The sequence below is a fragment of the Dendropsophus ebraccatus genome, chromosome 7 (assembly GCF_027789765.1).
Source record: "Dendropsophus ebraccatus isolate aDenEbr1 chromosome 7, aDenEbr1.pat, whole genome shotgun sequence".
In the NCBI taxonomy this organism is placed as follows: domain Eukaryota; kingdom Metazoa; phylum Chordata; class Amphibia; order Anura; family Hylidae; genus Dendropsophus; species Dendropsophus ebraccatus.
In genome coordinates, this window is record NC_091460.1 from 918,803 (window position 1) to 940,882 (window position 22,080).

General features: G+C 50.7%; 2 protein-coding genes across 3 annotated transcripts in view; one reads left to right on the forward strand and one right to left on the reverse strand.

The window, feature by feature from the left end:
* Positions 1-22,080, forward strand: part of LOC138797178 (zinc finger protein 300-like) — an 898,668-nt gene that overhangs the window by 598,166 nt on the left and 278,422 nt on the right. The gene's annotated exons all lie outside the window — the stretch shown is intronic.
* LOC138797186 (zinc finger protein 300-like) lies at positions 9,116-19,901 on the reverse strand. Its single transcript, XM_069977026.1, has 2 exons — positions 19,781-19,901; positions 9,116-11,510 (listed from the first exon to the last, which is right to left on the reverse strand). Exons 1-2 carry the CDS (start codon positions 19,845-19,847, stop codon positions 10,516-10,518), a joined length of 1,062 nt encoding a protein of 353 aa, XP_069833127.1. The 5' UTR covers positions 19,848-19,901; the 3' UTR covers positions 9,116-10,515.

Sequence of the window (22,080 nt, forward strand, 5' to 3'; positions counted from 1 at the left end):
GGAACGGATACATTTCAGTCCAACGTAACAGGTGAAAAATTTAAGATCAGACAACATCTGGATTTCTCGTCTGCATTTGTTATTTATTTACTTAATTGTGATCTCCAATATATTGGACGTACAGTGCAACCATTACACAAACGTATGAATTCACATAGACATAATGCAGAAAAAAACTTTTTTAAACATAGTATATCGAGGCATCTTTCTGTAGAACATAATGGAGACTTTGGAAAAATGACGATCCTTCCTATAGAACATATTTTAGAATCCACTCATAATAGAATTTCAATTCTAAATAAACGCGAGTCATATTGGAATTATAGATGTAACGCCTGGAGTCGTGAATCCTCTGTACCGTCACTAGCGATGGCACTAACCTCACCAGGGAGCGGAGTCTAAGATGCCGCTGATTTTCACCAGAGCCCACCACAAGGCGGGATGGACTTGCTGCGGCAGGCGACCCCCAGGTCGCTACCCCTGGCTTGGTTGCTAGTGACGGCAGGCGAGGCGTGGCAGGAGCAGTAGGCAGGAGATCGTTCAGAGATGTAGGGAGGTCGCGGGCGGAGAGCACGTCTTTCACCCGACTGGATAGGCCCTTCTTGAAGGTGGCTATTAGAGCGGCCTCATTCCAGTCTAATTCAGCTGCCAGGCAGGCCTGTATTTAGAGTTCATGCTGCCCTAGGCACTTTGCATGCCGAGGCGCCCCCCCCCCTCGAACTAGTGCCCCCTCCCCCCCCTCGAACTAGTGCCCCCCCCCCCCGGCGAACTAGTGCCCCCCCCCCCCCTCGGCGAACTAGTGCCCCCTTCCCCTCGGCACTGGCAGGTTACATGCATGGTGTATACCCTGGCACAGCTGGCAGGCCGGCACTCCAGCACCCAGTACTACTGAGCGGCACCCCCCGACTGTCAGTAGTACTGGGGTGCCCTTTTGCTTGATGCCCGCTCTTCTCATCATCAGACGTGATGGAGGAAGGAAGGAGGGCGGGGACTTAATTTGGGGACCGCTTCTGTCCAGTGTCGGACTGGGGCACCTGGGGCCCACCAATATAGAACCAGTGAGACGCGACATGCTGACCCCGCTCCTTTCCTGGATTTATCTGTATCTGTGACAAATCTCAGAACACCCTCCATTTATACAGCTCTCAGGGTATGCTGGGATTTGTAGTCTCTGAGAGGACAACCCTGTAATAAATCACTGTGTGCAGAGTCTCCTGGTGGCTGCAATCTGTGGGTGACAACCATCAGCCCTGAAGGTCCAGCCATACATCTGTCTACACTTTACTACAACTCCCAGCATATCCTGAGGGCTGCAGACTGTCAGTACATGCTGGGAGTTGTAGTGCCTGCAGCTGTTAGGTCCTAGGAGGCTTGGTGGAAGATCAGAATACAGAGATCTGTGGGGTCAGTGCAGGGAAGTGACCCCAGAACATCACTAATAGGGGATAGAACAACAACATCTACTCCTATCCCCTATTAGTGATGTTCTGGGGTCACTTCCCTGCACTGAGCCCACACAGATCTATGTATTCCTATATGTCGTATAATGCACCTAGGACCCAACTAGAACAGCTGCAGGCACTACAACTCCCAGCATATCCCGAGGGCTGCAGACTCAGTACATGCTGGGAGTTGTAGTGCCTGCAGCTGTTGTAGTTGGGTCCTAGGTGCATCATACACTGGATGCTTTGTGGGAGATCAGAATACATAGATCTGTGGGGGCTCAGTGTAGGGAAGTGACCCCAGAACATCACTAATAGGGGATAGGGGGAGATGTTGTTGTATCCCCTATTAGTGATGTTCTGGGGTCACTTCCCTGCACTGAGCCCCCACAAATCTATGTATTCTGATCTCCCACAAAGCACCTAGTGTATAGGACCCAACTACAACAGCTGCAGGCACTACAACTCCCAGCATGTACTGAAAGTCTGCAGCCCTCAGGATATGCTGGGAGTTTTAGTACCTGCAGCTGTTGTAGTTGCATTCTAGTTTAAAAGTTTGTGCTAGTGTACTGTAGTGACCGCAGGGCTGTGTCAGTACACTACCGCAAACCATACACTGACCCATTTAGACCCCAATGGTACACAGGCTCTGCACACTATAGAAGTGATTACAGTGCAGTTACTAATGACTCACAGGTGACGTCTTCTCCGATTGCCGTTGCTCACTTTTTTCTTTCTTCTCCATCTGGTGCAGCCATCATGAAGACTTCTCCGACCATAACTCGTCTGCAGGCGGGCAGCTGGGGGTGACTGGGGAAGGGAGGCAGCTGGGGGTGACTGGGGCAGGAGGGCAGCTGGGGGTGACTGGGGAAGGGAGGCAGCTGGGGGTGACTGGGGAAGGGAGGCAGCTGGGGGTGACTGGGGAAGGGAGGCAGCTGGGGGTAACTGGGGAAAGGAGGCAGCTGGGGATGGCAGGAGGAACAGCTGGGGTGATAGGGGGAGGGGGAGAAGCTGGGGAACAGGGGGAGCAGCTGGGGCGATGAAGGCAGCTGGGGATATGGGGAGAAGCTGGGACGACAGGGGGAGAAGATGGGGTGGCAGATGGGGTGGCAGGGGGAGGGGGATAAGCTGGGGAACAGGGGGAGCAGCTGGGGCGACAGGGGGAGGGGGAGCAGCTAGGGGTGGCAGGGGGAGAAGATGGGAGGGCAGCTGGGGTGGCGGGGGAGAAGCTGGGGTGACAGGGGGAGAACCTGGGGCGACAGGGGGAGAAGCTGGGGAATGGGGAGAAGCTGGGGAACAGGGGGAGCAGCTGGGGCGACAGGGGGGCAGTCGGGTTAACAGGGAGGGGAGAAGCTGGGGAACAGGGGGAGAAGCTGGGGCGACAGGGGGAGGGGGAGCAGCTAGGGGTGGCAGGGAAAGGCGGAGAAGCTGGGTAACAGGGGGAGCAGCTGGGGCGACAGGGAGGGAGAGCAAATAGGGGTGGCAGGGAAAGGGGGAGAAGCTGGGTAACAGGGGGAGCAGCTGGGGCGACAGGGGGAGGGGGAGTAGAAGATGGGAGGGCAGCTGGGGTGGCAGGGGAGCAGAGGGACCAGCCGGGGGGGGGCGCAGAGAGACCAGCTGGGGGGGATGCAGAGGGACCAGCGGGGGGGGGGGGGGGGGATGCAGAGGGACCAGCGGGGGGGGGATGCAGAGGGACCAGCGGGGGGGGGGATGCAGAGGGACCAGCGGGGGGGGGGGGGGGGATGCAGAGGGACCAGCGGGGGGGGGGGGGATGCCGAGGGACCAGCGGGGGGGGGGATGCAGAGGGACCAGCGGGGGGGGGGATGCAGAGGGACCAGCGGGGGGGGGGGGGGGGTGGCAGAGGGACCAGCGGGGTTGGGGGGGGGGTGGCAGAGGGACCAGCGGGGGGGGGGGGATGGCAGAGGGACCAGCGGGGGGGGGGGGGGGGCGTTGGATTATCCGGCCGGCAGGGACAAAGGCAGGCTGGGAAGGAAGGTCCCCCTATGCAGGGCCGGCGTGAGCTTCCAGCACAGACTGTCACACAGGCCGGAAGCTCACATTGCAGCCCCGCGATGCCCAAACTTCCCTGCTCAGCAGCGTGCGTGTGACGTCATCACGCCGCTGCTGAGCAGGGAAGTTCGGGCATCGCGGGGCTGCACTGTGAGCTTCCGGCCTGTGTGACAGTCTGTGCCGGAAGCTCACGCCGGCCCTGCATAGGGGGACCTTCCTTCCCAGCCTGCCTCTGTTCCTGCCGCCCGACTGAACCCCCCCCCCCGCCGCACCACCCGGGATGTCAGAGGCGGGGCGGCGGAGGGGGTAAAAAAAAAAAATAATAATTAAATAAAAAAAGAAATGTGTCCTGCGGGTGCCGCCCCCCGCAGGGCGCCGCCCTAGGCACCGGACCACGGGTGCCTAGTGGCAAATACGGCCCTGCTGCCAGGGTGCGGAACTGGATGTCGTAGTCACCAACAGAGGAGCTCCCTTGAGAGAGGTTGAGGAGAGCAGTCTCAGCTGAAGAAGCACGGGCAGGTTCCTCAAAGACGGAGCGAAACTCGGCCAGGAAGGTTCGGAGATTGGCAGCAGCAGGGTCATCTCGGTCCCACAGCGGCATGGCCCAGGCCAAAGCTCTACCCTCCAATAGGCTGATGATGAAAGCCACTTTAGAGCGCTCGGTGGGAAACTGACTATTTAAGAGTTCAATATGCATGGTGCATTGAGTCAGGAATCCCCTGCACAACTTGGGATCGCCTCCATATTTACTCGGGAGAGCCAGTCGAAGTCTCGAAGAGGCCGCAGGAGGTGGTGAGCGCTGAGCTGTAGTATGATGCTGTAAGGCGGCTGTCAGTTGCTGGATCTGCTGCGACTGTTGCTGGATTTGTTGAGCCTGTTGAGCGACCACTCTGGCTACGTCACGGAGATCAGGCACCTCGCCGGGATCCATGGTTGGAGCCTACTGTAACGCCTGGAGTAGTGGATCCACTGAACCGTCACTAGTGATGGCACTAACCTCACCAGGGAGCGGAGTCTAAGGGGCCGCTGATTTTCACCAGAGCCCGCCGCAAGGCGGGATGGACTTGCTGCGGCAGGCGACCCCCAGGTCGCTACCCCTGGCTTGGTTGCTAGTGACGGCAGGCGAGGCGTGGCAGGAGCAGTAGGCAGGAGGTCTGTAGGCGTGATCGCAGGTGGCGGACAGGACTCAGGAACAATGGGAAGGCAGCGGGCAGGGACTAGGGACAAGGACTGCGGACAGGAACAAGGACTGAGGTCAGGAACAACAGGGAGCTGGGCCAAACGCTATGGGAAGCATGCAGAGGCTCCAACACCTGTAGTGGGGCAGGGCTGGAATTTATAGGGAGTGATTAGTGCAACTTCCAATTAGGGGCGGACTGGCCCTTTAAATCTGAGACAGCCGGCGCACGCCCTAGGAGGCGGGGACGCGCGCGCCGGCCGGCACAGACGGAGACAGGAGCGGGGCGAGGTAAGGCGTCCCCCGGGGCTGAACAGGTAGCAGCGCCGGGTCCCTGCACAAGGACCCCGGCGGCTGCATGGGGCAGAGAGAGGTCGCGGCGGCGGCCAGGAGAACGGGCCGCCGCCGCGACAATAGAATCCAATCACTGAGCCCTGATGGATGAAATTATTGAACAGATACATAACATATAGTCACTGATTTCTTTATATATTTATCTGCCATGAACTGTATATAGATGTAACTGATTAGCTATCCACCTCTTCTGGTATCTTATTTTAATGTAGAAAAAATTTAATTATCTCCGCTTAGTTGTGATATTGCCTGACTTGTGCCTCCTGACAGTGCGAACCTGCCGATTGGAGTTGCACGTTTTGGGCCAGACCCGATGCGACCTGTGGTCCGCCGGCCCGTACGCCAATGGAGTAGCACAGAGAAGATGGTAATATTGGGATAAGGTGAATTTTACGCTGACTGAGTAAAGTGCAGGAGTATTACTCCCGACGTCACTTCCGCCTTTGGCAAAAGACGCTGCACACTAGGATTATGGCATTCCCAGATAGCGGATTCAGCCATCTATGAGCAAGGTAACCTAAAGTTTAAAGGCCTATTAACTTCAAATAAATAGACTTTATTGAGACTCTCGCAACGTGCGTGATTTTATATATGTAAGTAATGAGTTGTAGTGATCACCGGAAATCCTCCCCCCTCCTCCTCATTGCTTGAGACATATACCTGTCCTCATTGCTTGAGAAAGGCCCCCATGTAATAGGAGGCCGAAACGCATTGCACCTTGTATATTTTTTATCTATTTTGCCAATAAATTATACTATCAAGGATAGTGGCGACTGATGCGATACTTGTATACCAGCAAGGCTATGCACGTCACCAAGCATCTACTCACCCATCACCTGCGCCCCAAGTCTGCTGGAGAATTCCTTTATCCTCAGCTCCGGTCTAGAGCGTACAGGCTAGGATGACTGGAAGTGACACCAGAGGCAACAAGGGCTTTATTTATCAATGTTCGTCATTGTACATAAAGTCTTAGAGTGCCTATAGCTGATTTCCGCCGTTCATTGACCCCATGAGCTCAGGTCTGCATCTTCATTTGTTCTTTACTTCCTGGTTGAGGCTTCCCATGCTGCACTTTGGCTCCTGTGACCTCCAAGCCCCACCCTTCTTGTAAGTGCCCATCCCTCCATTCATTTCCTGGTACACTAAACACTGCCCTCTCTTTCACTCATGCCCCAAAACACACAGGGTCTCAGCCTGTGCACAACAGCTGCCAAGGTTCAAGCCGCCAAAAGACAGGAGGTTGCTGGTGAGGGGCGACCAGTAACCTCAACACAACAAAGTCCCAACCCAAACAACGTCTACCCCCTAATACCGTCCATCAGGAAGAACAGCTGCGCCAGTACCACCCTCAGGTGTGTGACTGTCTCTGGGGCAGCATCACCAACCACCGAACATTCCGTGTGGCGGATCCACTATCTACTCTCAGGAGCCAGAAAACACCAGTGAAAGCCAGAACAGACTCAGAGGCCTCATACAATGTAAATTACATGGACTACTTGTGGGACACAGGGGCACCGGCCAGTATTCTCAATGAAGAATGGAGAAGACACTATCTACCTCAAACAAGACTCCGCCTAGCGGAAGAACTTATAGGCCCTGGAGAATTTTGCGGTCGAGCGGTGAACCAGACAGAGATACCCTTTATAGACTGGGTTAAGGTGACCTTTCAACTCACCGCCAAAAACAGTAATACCATTGAGTTAGTAGCGCCTTTCCTAGTGACAAGCATGTGGCAGAAGAGCCAGTCATCGGTCACAATGTGATTGAGGAGATGATCCACAGAACAGCTTCTCTTCCACCCTTGGTGGATTCAGTAGCAACATCCCTTACCTTACCCTCTAAAGAAGCCAAAAAGGTTGTGGAGGTAATGAAGAAAAAACAGACGGTAGCGGCTCTCAGAGAAGTCAGAGTAGGTCTGCGCTCCACTATCATTCCTTGGGAGTGACGTGTGGTGTGAGTAGGACCACGACAGAAGCCACAAGAGATGCTATTCGTGCCGCAAGGCCCTGAACAGTTTCCATAAGGCATCATTACAGGTGAAACTCTGGTGACCATTCCTTACAGTGGGTTAGCAAAAGTGACTGTTAGTTATGAACTCCACCAAGCATGAAGTGAGGTTGGACCCTAAGGCTGGGTTCACACTACGTATATTTCAGTCAGTATTGTGGTCCTCATATTGCAACCAAAACCAGGAGTGGATTAAAAACACAGAAAGGCTCTGTTCACACAATGGTGAAACTGAGTGGATGGCCGCCATATGACAGTAAATAACGGCCATTATTTCAATATAACGGCCGTTGTTTTAAAATAACAGCAAATATTTGCCATTAAATGGCGGCCATCCACTCAATTTCACCATTGTGTGAACAGATCCTTTCTGTGTTTTTAATCCACTCCTGGTTTTGGTTGCAATATGAGGACCACAATACTGACTGAAATATACGTAGTGTGAACCCAGCCTAAAACTGTCTTGAGCCACCTTGAAGCTATTAAAACAGTCTACCCAGCCAGAGTTCTCAGGTGGGCACAACTCCAACCCCCAGTGTCAAAAGTGGCGCCCCTGAGAGGGGAGGTCTCCCAACAGAGAAAAGTGGGACCCGCCAGTGTCGCTTGAGCATCTAGGAGCAGAAGAACAACAGATAGTGAAACAGGTGTTAAGAGAGGAGTGCCATGCATTCTCCAGGGATGACTCTGATATACGTTGTATTCCTTCACTGCAATGGAAAATCATCCTCAAGGACACTACTCCAGTGACCAAGTGCTACATGGCTGGGCCTAAACCACTGCACCAAGAAGATAGAGAGTAGCTACAAGACCTCATTAACAGAGGCCGAATACACAAATCCAAGTCATCTGATTCATCTCCAATTGTCTGTCAGAAAGAAGGACGGAACACTAAGGGCCCTATTCCATGGGAGCAATAATCGGCCCCGTTCGGCCGATTATCGCTCAGTGGAATAAAGAAAACAATCAGCCAATGATCGTGTCATCGGCTGATCGTTTATTTAGGGCCAAACCTAAAATCATCGGTCACCCACTGCGCATCGCTACGGTGGAATAGTGGTGTGCGACCGACGATTTGAGAAGCACCATACATTACCTGTCCGGGCTTCTGCTGTGCTCCGTCTTCCTCCCCAGGTCCTGCGGCACAGCATCAGCAGCTCCGGAGCGGCCTGACTGAGCTGTCAGACCGATCAGCCAATCACTGGCCGGGACCGCCGCGGGACTGGAGGAGGAAGACGGAGCGGAGCTGAAGCCTGGACAGGTAATGTATTGCTGCAAGGACATCGGTAATGATGCCCCTGCAGCCCTCGCTTATCGGTCATCGGGGCCGTGGAGTAGGCCCAGTAAACGAGCACCAATCTAGCAGCTCGCACTCGTTTACATTGTTCCTCGGCCCGTGGGCCCTAAGACTCTGCTGTGATTACAGAGCGCTGAACCAGAGGTCAGTCCCTGACCGCCACCCAATACCAAAGATCCAAGACATGCTAGACCGTTTGTCAGAAGTACCTGGTTCTCAGTCTGTGATCTCCTTTCTAAATATTCTTTATTTCCTCCTATATCTAGACGCTATCCCTTGTGACGGTCTGTAAGTGTAGGGATACTCCCCGTCTGGCTAGGGAACGCCATACCCAGCCACCTCTTGCTTTAGGTTAGGTAGGGCGTAATAGGGCTACCTCCCTGACATCACCCTAGTGCATGGGTCTCCAAACTACGGCCCTCCAGCTGTTGGAAAACTACATTTCCCATCATGCCTGGACAGCCAAATCCAAAGCTTTGGCTGTCCAGGCATGATGGGAGTTGTAGTTTCACAACAGCTGGAGGGCCGCAGTTTGGAGACCCATGCCCTAGTACATATCTCGATAATCGGGGGGAAAGAGGGGGCCATCTATAAGGAAGGGGGGCGAGGAGAGGGCGACACGTCATAGAGACATCAAGGAGACATGTCATAGAGACATAATAGACACGTCAGAGACGCGTCATAGAAACATGTCAAAAGTTGTGATTGGTCTGGGTGCTCACGGTCTTCTCTTCGCTCGTTTACCCAATTGGTCCAGGTGTTCACACTGATCAGGAGAAGATGAGCTGCAGCACGCATGAGATGCTCCCGCTCAGCCCAGCTCAGGCTCCCGCTCAGCCAATCAGTGCGCTGCCCGGGAATCACAGCAGATTCCGGTACGCGTGCAGCCTCCCTATAGGAGAACTCCGGGCAGAGACTTTCTGGTGTCCGCTGTGCTCCCGGCTGCTTCCTGGTCTAGAGAGGGGACAGGGGACGTACCATTCCAATCCTGCTCAGCCAGTCAGCGGGCATAGCGGGGGTCCCACTGACTGGCTGAACCGGCCTGACACGTCCCCAGAGCGGAGGACGCGGGCAGCAGCTCTGCAGGCAAGGAGGTAAGTCATGTGTTTTATTCCTTCCCAGCAGGGTTGAAGAAAGAGGAGCCCAGAGTTCTCCTTTAAGCTCCATTTACTTCAACTGAACAGAGTTACAAAAACTGCACCCAAACTGTAGACCAGAGCGGTGCTGTCTCTGGAAGGAAGCGGCCATGATGTCCTAACCCTGGAGATCCCCTTTAACTCACAGAAGGAACGGACCTTATTATTTATCTCTTTATGTAGTAGATAAATAAGGTTCAGATACTGATACGACCACAGCGCAACGTCCTCCACTCCGCCCCAGGAGTCTATGAATACAGGAGGAAGGATCACTGAGCATCACTGCCTCCTCCTCTCCTCCACCCCAGGAGCCTATGGGAGGAGGAGGAAGGATCACTCAGCGTCACTGCCTCCTCCTCCACTCCGCCCCGGGAGTCTATGAATACAGGAGGAGGAAGGATCAATTCTGCGTCACTGCCTCCTCCTCTCCTCCGCCCCGGGAGTCTATGAATACAGGAGGAGGAAGGATCACTCAGCGTCACTGCCTCCTCCTCTCCTCCGCCCCGGGAGTCTATGAATACAGGAGGAGGAAGGATCACTCAGCATCACTGCCTCCTCCTCCTCCACTCCACCCCTGGAGCCTATGGGAGGACCAAGGATCACTCAGCATCACTGCCTCCTCCTCTCCTCCGCCCCGGGAGTCTATGAATACAGGAGGAGGAAGGATCACTCAGCGTCACTGCCTCCTCCTCCTCCACTCCACCCCTGGAGCCTATGGGAGGACTAAGGATCACTCAGCATCACTGCCTCCTCCTCCTCCGCCCCGGGAGCCTATGAATACAGGAGGAGGAAGGATCAATCAGCATCACTGCCTCCTCCACCACTCCACCCCGGGAGCCTATGGAAGGAGGAGGAAGGATCACTGAGCATCACTGCCTCCTCCTCTCCTCCCAGGAGTCTATTAATACAGGAGGAGGAAGGATCACTCAGCGTCACTGCCTCTTCCTCCTCCATGGATCCGACTCACCGATCACCTCCGGTAAACATAGTCTGGATGATCAGCAGAGTAACGCTCCTACATCCCCGCTCTCTAAAAACGCAGCTGATGCATTTTAAAATGTATTTTTACTTTACAAAGTATTTTCCACACATGGGTCAATGTGGTTTCTCTCCTGTGTGAGTTCTCTGATGAATCCGTAGTTTGACTTTAGTAATAAAACATTTCCCACATTCTGGACATGAAAATGGCTTCTCTCCTGTATGAATTCTTTTATGCCTTTCAAAATTTGACTTATCTGTAAAACATTTCCCACATTCCGAACAAGAAAACGGCTTCTCTCCTGTGTGGCTTCTCTCATGTGACACAAGATGAGATTTCTGTATAAAACATTTCCCACATTCTGGGCATGCATATGGTTTTTCTCCCCTGTGACACCTTTCATGTTTTGCCAGATCAGATTTACTTGTGAAACATTTCCCACATTCTGCACACGAAAATGGTTTCTCCCCCTTGTGAATTCTCTCGTGTGTAACAAGATTTGATTTCTGTATAAAACACTTCCCACATTCCGAGCATGAATATGGCTGCTCTCCTCTGTGACTTCTCTCGTGTGAAACAAGATTTGATTTCTGTATAAAACATTTCCCACATTCTGAGCACGAATAGGGCTTCTGCCCTTTGTGAATTCTCTCATGTGTAACAAGATTTGATTTGTTTGCAAAACACTTCCCACATTCGGAACATGAAAATGGCTTTTCTCCTGTGTAGCTTCGTTCATGTTTTACAAGAGATGATTTACTTATAAAGCCTTTTCCACATTCTGAACATGAATACGGCCTCTCTCCCGTGTGAATTCTTTGGTGTGTAAAGAGACCTGATCTTCTTGAAAACTCTTTCCCACATTCGGGACATTGGAATCTTTTCTCCCCTCCTCTGCGCTCCGTCCCTGTGGTCGCAGTGTGTGAGCGGTCAGGAGAAGGTTCCTCATGGTCAGGAGGATTATATGATAGATCTGTAGTGTGACGTCCTGGATGTACAGTAAGGGGGAGGAGGGCTTCTCCTGAGGAGCGCTGCTCCGCACCGCCAGCATCTTCTCTATAGGTCGGGGATAACATGGAGTTTATTGCTGTAATGTAGGATCCACCTGGTCCTGAAACAAGACAGGGACAATGGGTAAAGGTGTAAAAGTTGTTTTCTGGGGGGTCTGAGTGTAAATACTGATTTAAATGTTTTTAACTGGATTATTATAAATTTGGATATTTGTAAAATTTCACTTTAAGGTAAAGAAGAAAAAATATTTTTTTTATTAAATTGTTTAAGTAATTATTTTCTGCAGCTGCATCTTTAACCCCTTCACGACCGAGGATGTCCGGCTCATATTAATGCAATGTTCCTCCTCGCCGGAGCGCTTTTGCTCTTCCACCTACAGGGGCCGCTTGGGGTAATTTTTCGCACCATAATCTCTAGTTTTTATTTCTATCATATTGATGTAAAAAAAAAATTTTGATAATTTCTTTCCAGATATATATTTAAAGTGTCACTGTCGTGAAATTTTTTTTGCAGAAATCAATAGTCCAGGCGATTTTAAGAAACTTTGTAATTGGGTTTATTATCAGAAAAATGCATTTTTATCATGAAAAAGCAGTTTGAAGCTCTCCCCCCTGTCTTCATTGTTCTCCTATGGAGAGAGCTAAAGAAAAGACCAAAACAGGACAACAAAGAGTTAATCTACAAATATCTCACCCTTATCTTCTTGGACAGTCACCAGTGACCTGTCTGAGCTCAGATTACAGCTGTCACCCAGCTCCGTGCCTGTAATCCTCTGTTATCTGCTTTCTGCTGCCGGCTAACTCCCTCCTTCCTCCTCCCCCCTCCCCTCTCCCTAGAGCAGACAGGGGACGTCTCCTGCAACAAGTCACAATTTTCAGATTTTTCAGAGTGGATGAAAAAGAGGAAGGAGGGGGGGGCCTGGGAAAAGGCTTTTTACATGCAGATAATGGCAGATTTGGCTAATAAACCCAATTACAAAGTTTCTTAAAATCGCCTGGACTATTGATTTCTGCAAAAAAAAAAAAAATACGACAGTGACTCTTTAACCCTTTAAGGACATGGCCCATTTTCGTTTTTACGTTTTCGGTTTTTCCTCCTTGTGTTTAAAAGGCCATAGCAGTTGCATTTTTCCACCTAGAAACCCACATGACCCCTTATTTTTTGCGTCACTAATTGTACTTTGCAATTACAGGCTGAATTTTTGCATAAAGTACACTGCGAAACCAGAAAAAAATTCGAAGTGTGGTGAAATTGAAAAAAAAAACGCATTTCTTTTATTTGGGGGAAATGTGTTTTTACGCCATTCACCCTGGGGTAAAACTGACTTGTTATGCATGTTCCTCAAGTCGTTACGATTAAAACGATATATAACATGTATAACTTATATTGTATCTGATGGCCTGTAAAAAATTCAAACCGTTGTTAACCAATATACGTTCCTTAAAATCGCTCCATTCCCAGGCTTATAGCGCTTTTATCCTTTGGTCTATGGGGCTGTGCGAGGTGTCATTTTTTGCGCCATGATGTGTTCTTTCTATCGGTACCTTGATTGCCCATATACGTCTTTTTGATCGCTTTTTATTACATTTTTTCTGGATTTGATGCGACCAAAAATGCGCAATTTTGCACTTTGGAATTTTTTTGCGCTGACGCCGTTTACCGTACGAGATCAGGAATGTGATTAATTAATAGTTCGGGCGATTACGCACGCGGCGATAGCAAACATGTTTATTTATTTATTTATTTGTTTACTTTTATTTAAAACCTGGGAAAAGGGGGGTGATTCAGACTTTTATTAGGGGAGGGGGATTTTTACTATTAACAACACTTTTTTTTTTTTTTTTACACATATACTAGAAGCCCCCATGGGGGACTTCTAGTATATACACTGTGATCTCTCATTGAGATCTCTGCAGCATAGATATGCTGCAGAGATCCATGAGATCGGCACTCGTTTGCTTTCGGCTGCTGCAGCCGGAAACAAACGAGTGCCGAGCCGAGGACGGCGCCATCTTGGACGCGTCCCCGGCCGGCATCATTAACGGAGATCGCTCCTCCGGGACAAGGTCCCGGAGGAGCGATCTCCCCCACTAGACACCAGGGAAACGTTGCCTCCGGTAATCGGAGGCAGCTGTCAACTTTGACAGCTGCCTCCGATTAGCTAATTAGCGGGCACGGCGATCAGACCGTGCCCGCTAATAGCGGCGGTCCCGGGCTACACGCGGCACCCGGGATCGCGGCACTTCAAAGCGGGGCCGCCGCGCGGCCCCGCTTTGAAGTGCAAGTGAGGACATAGGACGTACCGGTACGTCCTATGTCCTTAAGAGGTTAAGGGAAAAAAAAAAAAAATCCCGTTCACTGTACGGGAACAATAACGTTATACTTTAATAGGTCGGACAATGCCGCGCGCTACGATAACTAATTTGTTTTCCTTTATTATTTTTTATACTTAAAATTTTTATGGGGGGGATAAGAATTTTTAATTTTTTTTTTTTTTTTTTTAAATACACTTTTTTTACACTGTTAAACAACCTGCAATCAGATTGCATATACTGCTCTATGCTGTGCCATACCGTAGCGTACATCAGTACTATCAGCGGTCTGTACATAGAGTCTGATCCAACAGGACGGAGGTGTCTGCCTCCCACCTGTCAGTAGTAGTGCTGGGGGGTCCCGATCTGTCTGTGACAGGTTCTTATCCTCTCATTGACTTCCCTACACACTGCAATCGCTATGCAATGTGGCATCTAAGAGGATAATGACAGGCAGCTGCCTATTATTATGCTCGGCGCCGGGTACAATGATGTGTGAGGGGCCGTCCACACTGCAGCGTTCCCACACGCATGAAAACCCTCTCACAGTCAGAAAGCCGGAGTTACTCACCGGTAATGTAGTTTCCCCGAGTACATGACAGCACCACCAGAGAGAGGGACTCCGCCCCCCAGGGACAGGAAACCTAGAGAATAAAAGGAAAGGCCCTCCTCTCCACCCTCAGTGAATATCCGAGACTGAAAAGAGCCTTATAATTTTTAATCATGCATATACACGGTGTACAAACATATAATCATAACATAAATTATCCATATTGCTTTCAGAATAGGAAACACTTCCTTATCTATGAATTTGTTAATAGAACCCCCTAGGTGTTCACCCAGTGAGAAACAGAGTATTAAGGGGTGGGAATGTAATGGTGCTGTCATGTACTCGGGGAAACTACATTACCGGTGAGTAACTCCGGCTTTCCCCATCGACATGACAGCACCACCAGAGAGAATACCAGAGAGGAATTCAGGGTGGGACTACAGCTTGCAAGACCCTTCTACCAAAGGAAATATCAGAAGTAGAAGACAGATCCAAACGGTAGTGACGAAAAAAAGTGTGAGGAGAAGACCAAGTGGCAGCCTTACAGATCTGCTCTAGAGAGACATCTCCCTTCTCTGCCCAAGATGTTGACACTGCTCGCGTGGAGTGAGCCTTAAGAGAGAGAGGAGGAGAAAGACCAGTGGAAACATAACATAAACTTATGGCCTGTCTGATCCAGTTTGCTAGCGTACCTCTAGCCACCTTGTTCCCTTTATTGGGACCAGAAAATTGTACAAATAAATTTTTTGACTTCCTAAATGGTCTAGTGATGTCTAAATAGGCAAGGACTGCCCTCCTAACATCTAGACAATGATACTCTCTCTCTTCCTCGTTTGTGGGCTTATCAAAAAAGGAAGGCAAAACCACTACTTGGGACCTGTGAAAACTTGAAGCAACCTTCGGCAGGAAAGCCGGATCTGGGGTAAGTATAATTCTATCTTCTAGAACCTTTGTATAGGGTTCCGAGGCCGAGAAGTGAATCATCTCACTTACCCTCCTGGCCGACGTTATTGCTACCAACAGGACAGTTTTTAGAGTTAGCAATTTTAGAGACGTCTCTGCTAGCGGCTCAAAAGGGGCTTTTATTAGGGCTGAGAGAACTATATTAAGATCCCAAGGGGCCACTCTATTAGTAATCTTAGGACAGAGTCTAGTTAAGGCCCTAAAGAATCTAACAATCCAAGGGTGTTTTGCTAACGGGTTATTGTATAATGCTCCTAGAGCCGAGACCTGTACCTTAAGAGTAGCTGCTTTTAGTCCTTTCTCAAGTCCTTTTTGCAGGAAGTCGAGAATCGCAGCCAGGTTCGGTTTGTCAAGGTCTATTGTCGTGGTGCCTATAAAAGTAAAATATGCCTGCCAAATCCTAAAATAAATCTTACAGGTTATAGGCTTTCTACTTTCTTGCAATGTCGAGATGACTGCATCCGACAACCCTTTACCTTTCAGGATTAACCTTTCAAGAGCCAGGCCGTCAAGTGGAGCTTGTCCACGCTCTTCTGGGCCAAAAGGGAGCCACTAGAATCACCCTGGCCCTGTCCTGCCTTATCTTCCTCAGTACCCTTGGAAGAAGAGGTAACGGCGGAAAGGCATACATTAGCCTCCACCTCCAAGTCTGTGACAATGCGTCTATTGCTAGAGGCTGGTCCCGGGGAGACAGCGAACAGAACTTTGTCACCTGCCGGTTGGCTTTTGTGGCGAATAGGTCCACCTCCGGTATTCCCCATAAGTCCGTGATCATGTGAAAAACTTCCGGGTTTAGTTGCCATTCTCCCTGGTGCAGTGAATTCCGGCTGAGGTAATCTGCCCTGATGTTTTGTGTTCCTTTTAGGTGAACCGCTGATAAGGATAGTAGATTTTTTTCTGCAAAGGAGAATATTTTGTAACAGAGGTCCAGCAAAGCTGTACTTTTTGTGGTTCCTTGCTTGTTTACAAGTGCCACTGAAGTGGAATTGTCTGATAATATTTTCACGTTAGAGTTTTTAACATAATGTTTTGCCGATTTTAGGGCTTCTAATATTGCTGCTAACTCACGGTAGTTTGAGGATCTATCCCTGAAAGATCCATCCCAACTACCCTGGAAGTCCAACTCCCCTAAGTGTGCTCCCCACCCCCTAGGGCTAGCATCGGTTGTGACCAAAATTGGAGAATACATATTCCAACTTAAACCTATTGTGAGATTTTTCTCTACTAACCACCAGGAAAGACTATCCGCGACTTCATGGGGAATGACTTTTTTTGTCTAACCCTTTGGGAGACCCATCCCACACCTCCAAGAGGTGTCTTTGTAAGGGTCTACTGTGGATTAGGGCCCAAGGTACTGCTGGGATGGCTGCAGTGAATAGACCTAATAGAGACATACCCTTCCTTATGGTTACTCTGGGGTTTTGTAGTACTGCGGTTACTGTATCCCTTAGTTTGCGAGTTTTGTCTTCTGGTAGGTAGGACTTTTGAGAAGATGAGTCTAAGTCTATTCCTAGGAATCTTTTCTGCTGGGCTGGGGATAGAAAGGATTTTTCATTATTTACAATCCATCCTAGCTTATCTAGAATATCTAGGGTTCTCACTATTTGAGTATTTAGTTTCTGCTCTGACTCAGCTACCAGCAAAAAAATCATCCAGGTATGGAATAAACAAACCTGGACCTTCCCGAATGTGTGCCGCCATCTCTGCGATTATTTTGGTGAAAACTCTCGGGGCTATCGCAATTCCAAAGGGAAGGGCCTGGAATTGAAGGTGACACAGGTTATTATTAATCCGTATAGCAATCCTCAAGTATTTTTGATATTGTTTGTGTATGGGTACATGCAGGTAGGCATCTTTTAAATCAATGGAGGCCATAAAGCAATTTTTCTGTAGTAAATTTATTGTGGACTTAATGGATTCCATTTTAAATCTCTGATACCTTAGGAATCTGTTAAGGGGTTTTAAATTAATAATGACCCTAAAGGATAAATCGGGTTTTTGAACTAAAAAGAGTGTAGAGTAAAACCCCTGTTCTATTTCACAGTGTGGCACAGGGACAAGCACGTCCTTATCAATAAGAGAAATCACTTCTTTCTCTAGCGTCTTAGCCCCTACTTCTCCCATTTGGCTCTTCGTTATTACGAATCGTGTGGGGGGTCGGGAGATAAAGTCAAAGTCCACACCTTCCTGAATGTATCTCAGGACCCAGGAGCTGCCACAGATCTTCTTCCACTCCTGGGCAAAAAATTTTAATCTACCCCCCACCCTGATCCCAGTATTACTGGGTAGATGGCTTCTTATATGTATCGGATTTTTGGTTGAAGAGGTAGCCCCTAGATTTACCGTATCCTCTACCTCTTCCTCCTCTGTCCGATCCTCTTCTACTGAATCCACCCCTACTTTGGGGACGAAAAAAGGCGTTTGGTTGAAAGGAGGAGGGAAACCCTTTCTTTTTATCTCCTGCCTTCTCCAATAATTTGTCCAGTTCTGACCCAAACAAAAATTCTCCTTCACACGGAAAACTGCAAATTTTTGCTTTTGCAACTGCATCGCCAGACCAGTTCTTAAGCCAAATAGCTCTTCTGGCTGAGTTTGATGATGCTGCTGACCTGGCTGAGAATCTGAGCGCATCGGCTGAGGCATCTGCCAAAAAAGAGGTAGACTTCTTAAGTTGAGCCAGGGAGGATAGAATAGTCTCTTCTGACTCCTTGGCCTTAATTGCATCCTCCAGTTGTGTTAACCAGACTAACATTGACCGGGCAACACAGGTACCGGCTACATTAGGTTTAAACGTAGCCGTAGATGACTCCCAGGCTTTTTTAAGGTAACCATCCGCTTTTTTGTCCATGGGGTCTTTTAACGTGCCTAGGTCTTCAAAAGGCAGCTGAGACCTTTTTGAAACCTTTGCAATAGCTGCGTCTATCTTGGGGGGCCCTTCCCAAGATGGGATCTCCTTTTCGTCAAACGGATACTTCCGTTTTACGGCACGAGGAATAAAGCCTTTACGGTCAGGTTTTGCCCATTCTCTATTAACCAGTGCTGATATGGTTCTGTGCACCGGGAACACCCTTCTTTTCTTGGATTCTAAGCCACTGAACATGATATCCTGTACGGATCTCTGTTCCTTCTGCTCCTCAATCTCCATAGTGGAGCGTACCTCCTTAACTAGAGTATCCACATCTTCCACTGAGAATAAAGGCTTCCCGGAAAGTTCATCATCTGAATACTCCGCCTCTATCTCATCAATAACCCCCTCTTCAAACTCATTGTCTGCAAGGGCTACTGCTTCCTGAGAGGTACTTGGAGTAGCGGGGTTAGGAGCAGAAACAGGTGCAACCGCAGGAGATACCTGCACAAGGGATTTTTGGATTTCCTCTTTAATTAAATCCCTAAAAATAGAAAAAAATAATTCCTGAGAGAGCTGCTCTTATTATATTATTTAACATAATAGAGAAACAGAGAGAAGGAGAAGAACATGAAAAAAGAAACCGTCTCACTTCATGGATGATAGAATAGAGGATATATTAGGTGTTTCTGCAGCCACCATCTTATCAATGCAGGATTCGCATGTTGGTTTGTCATAATCTGTAGGCAGTCTCCCCTTGCAAATTCTACACTCCTTCTTTGCAGGTCTAGATTTCCTAGCTTCCTCCTCCTATCAAACACATTTCTTTCAGTAATGTAAAAAAATACAGACAGATACTGCTCACCACTCTGTGTCTCCGTCTGTTACCCTGGATTTCTCTGCTGGCCCAGCAGCATCCTTCTTCCTCTCGCTCATGCTGGCTGGCACACAACAAACACTCTGAGATGCTGGCCACCACTCACTCCAGCACGATGTGCAGCTTTTGAATTCCCCGCCTCGCTTCCTGGTGCCCGGCGTCTGACGTCACTTCCGCCGCGCGCTCCGAGAATCCCGTGACGCGTCACCGCGCGTCACTTCCGGGTATTCTCCCGCCGGCCGGATCAAGCTCCACAGCCCTGCGATGAGGCGCACGAGCGTCCGGCCGGCCTCCAGGACGGTGAGTGTGGGCTTATGGACCCAACTAGGGCCCGTTTGAGACTCCCCCTCGGCCGCACCGAGCCACCAGGGATTAGAGGGAGCTCCAGCATGCTACATCTCCAGGCTCCCTGCAGGGACAGAAAACCACTGAGGGTGGAGAGGAGGGCCTTTCCTTTTATTCTCTAGGTTTCCTGTCCCTGGGGGGCGGAGTCCCTCTCTCTGGTGGTGCTGTCATGTCGATGGGGAAACGTCTATACACGTATTACTGGCGGGAAGGGGTAACTGTGGCCTCGTGCCTATAAGAACTGATGGCCCTGCAACACAGCAGCATCCCATCCTGCACAGGGATAGAGGTCACAGAGCATGCCAAGAAACCTCTGCCTCACAAGTCAGTAGGGGGCACCAGTCTACTGCTCCTATATCCATGTGACTTACAGTAAAAAATCTAAATGTTGTTCAAAGCAGCTCCCCCCCCCCAATAATGTTCAGAAAAAAATTACATTTGTTTTAGTACCTGAGCTTGTAACTCCATCCTCCCCTACCTGGTATAGCAGCTCCCGGCGCCTCCTCCTCCTTCACCTCACTCATACACGGGGGATCGCCCCTCATCCTCTCTTCTTCTGCTTCATCCTCCACTTTAATATTAGTCACCTGATCTCCCCCCTGATGGGACATATAGAACAATTCAGTACAATCCAGCAGACAGGAGGGAAAATCTAACACATCAACATAAGAAACCAGCAACATGTATCTATCAGCCTCATCACATCTATGAGTGCAGGAGCAACAACCACCAGCACCGGGGGGCGCTATAGAGATATAGTGCTATAGCATCAGCCTCATCTACCTGCTGATTGTCTGCTGGGACATTTCCCTCTGGACAGTCCTGGGAATACAGAGGACGGGGACACCTCTCTGGTGGATTCCTGTCACTGCCTCCATCTGTAGGGAACACACAGGGAGCCAATCCATTATACACTGCTACATGGCATCAGGAGGAGGAGGATGGGGGGGAGGAGGAGGATGGGAGGAGGAGGATGGGAGGGGGGAGGAGGAGGATGGGAGGAGGATGGGGGGAGGAGGAGGATGGGGGGAGGAGGAGGAGGATGGGAGGAGGATGGGGGGAGGAGGATGGGAGGAGGAGGAGGGGAGGAGGAGGAGGGAGATGGGAGGAGGAGGAGGATGGGAGGAGGAGGATGGGGGGAGGGGGAGGAGGGAGGAGGAGGAGGGAGATGGGAGGAGGAGGAGGATGGGAGGAGGAGGAGGATGGTGGGAGGAGGAGGATGGGAGGAGGAGGATGGGAGGAGGAGGAGGAGGATGGGAGGAGGAGGATGGGAGGGGGAGGAGGAAGATGGGAGGAGGATGGGAGGAGGAGGATGGGAGGAGGAGGAGGAGGATGGGAGGAGGAGGATGGGGGGAGGATGGGAGGAGGGGGGGGGAGGAAGAGGATGGGAGGGGGAGGATGGGAGGAGGAGGATGGGAGGAGGAGGAGGATGGGAGGAGGAGGATGGGAGGAGGAGGAGGATGGGAGGAGGAGGAGGATGGGAGGAGGAGGAGGATGGGAGGAGGAAGACGGGGGGGGGGGAGGATGAGGATGATGGGAGGAGGAAGGGAGGAGGGGGATGGGAGGAGGAGGAGGAAGGGAGGGGAATGGGAGGAGGAGGAGGAAGGGAGGAGGAAGGGAGGAGGATGGGAGGAAGAGGATGGGAGGAAGAGAATGAGGATGGGAGGAGGATGGGAGGAAGAGGAGGATGGGGGGAGGAGGATGGGAGGAGGAGGATGGGGGGAGGAGGAGGGGGGAGGAGGAGGGGGGGAGGAGGATGGGAGGGGGAGGAGGATGGGAGGAGGAGGATGTAGGGGCCCCTCCCCCCTGCTCTCTAGAATCAGGAAGGTCTCCTCTTACCTTGTGCTGTGAGGCCGGGCGGCTGATCCTCCATCATGAGCGGCTGCTCCCCCCGGTACAGATCCTTGTGTCCTTCTACATACTCCCACTCCTCCATGGAGAAATAGACGGCCACATCCTGACACCTTATAGGAACCTGACACACACAATGATCACACAGTCATCCCCCCCAGCCTGCTGCCTCCTGGATTACTCTATCATCTCCCAGCATTCCCCAGTGTCACCTCTCCAGTCAGCAGCTCAGTCATCCTGTGGGTGAGTTTCTAGGATCTTCTGCTCATGTATCAGTGATGGAGGCTCCGTGATGGGGCCCCGGGCCCTGCTCCGCCCTCCTGACTCCTGGGGGAAGGCCACACCCTCCCCCCATGTCTTCTCACTATGGTGTAATCCTGGGGATGGAGAGAGACAATGAGGGGACTGAGCCCAGTATTCTGCCTCCTCCTCACTACAAAGAGGAGATTGTCCCCCTGTATAGAGCTCTAGTGAGGAGGAGGAGGAGGAGACACATCTGGACTACTGGGGTCAGTGCTGGAGACCTCCGCACCTACAGAGAGGAGACCAGATCCAGAACATAGAGCGGGGGAGGGAGGGGGCCAAAGAGCCCAGACAACAATGGTGGAAATCTAGAGAAGTTACCTCTCCGGTCAGCAGGCGGATGATCTCCAAGGTGACGTGTAATATTCTCTTACTGATCTCATTCCTGTCCTTCTCCATCCTTGGGGGGTCATTCAGGAGGAGGAGCGTCTGGAGGAGAAGAGGAGACAACTGGAGCACAAGGAGGGGCTAGTCCTGCTGGGGCCTTTATGTCACAGCCAGGGGCCCCAAACCATACAGGGGCCACAGCATATGTAACATCCCTCCTCCTGTAAGCTTACCTTACTGCTGGGGTCACACTGATAGTAACACAATGTAACATCCCTCCTCCTGTAAGCTTACCTT

Coding starts and splice junctions, on each gene's coding strand:
- LOC138797186 (XM_069977026.1), bottom strand. CDS start 19,847: ATGAGGGGCGATCCCCCGTGTATGAGTGAGGTGAAGGAGGAGGAGGCG. Junction 11,511..19,780: donor GCCGGGAGCTGCTATACCAG/GTAGGGGAGGAT, acceptor GTCTTGTTTCAG/GACCAGGTGGATCCTACATT.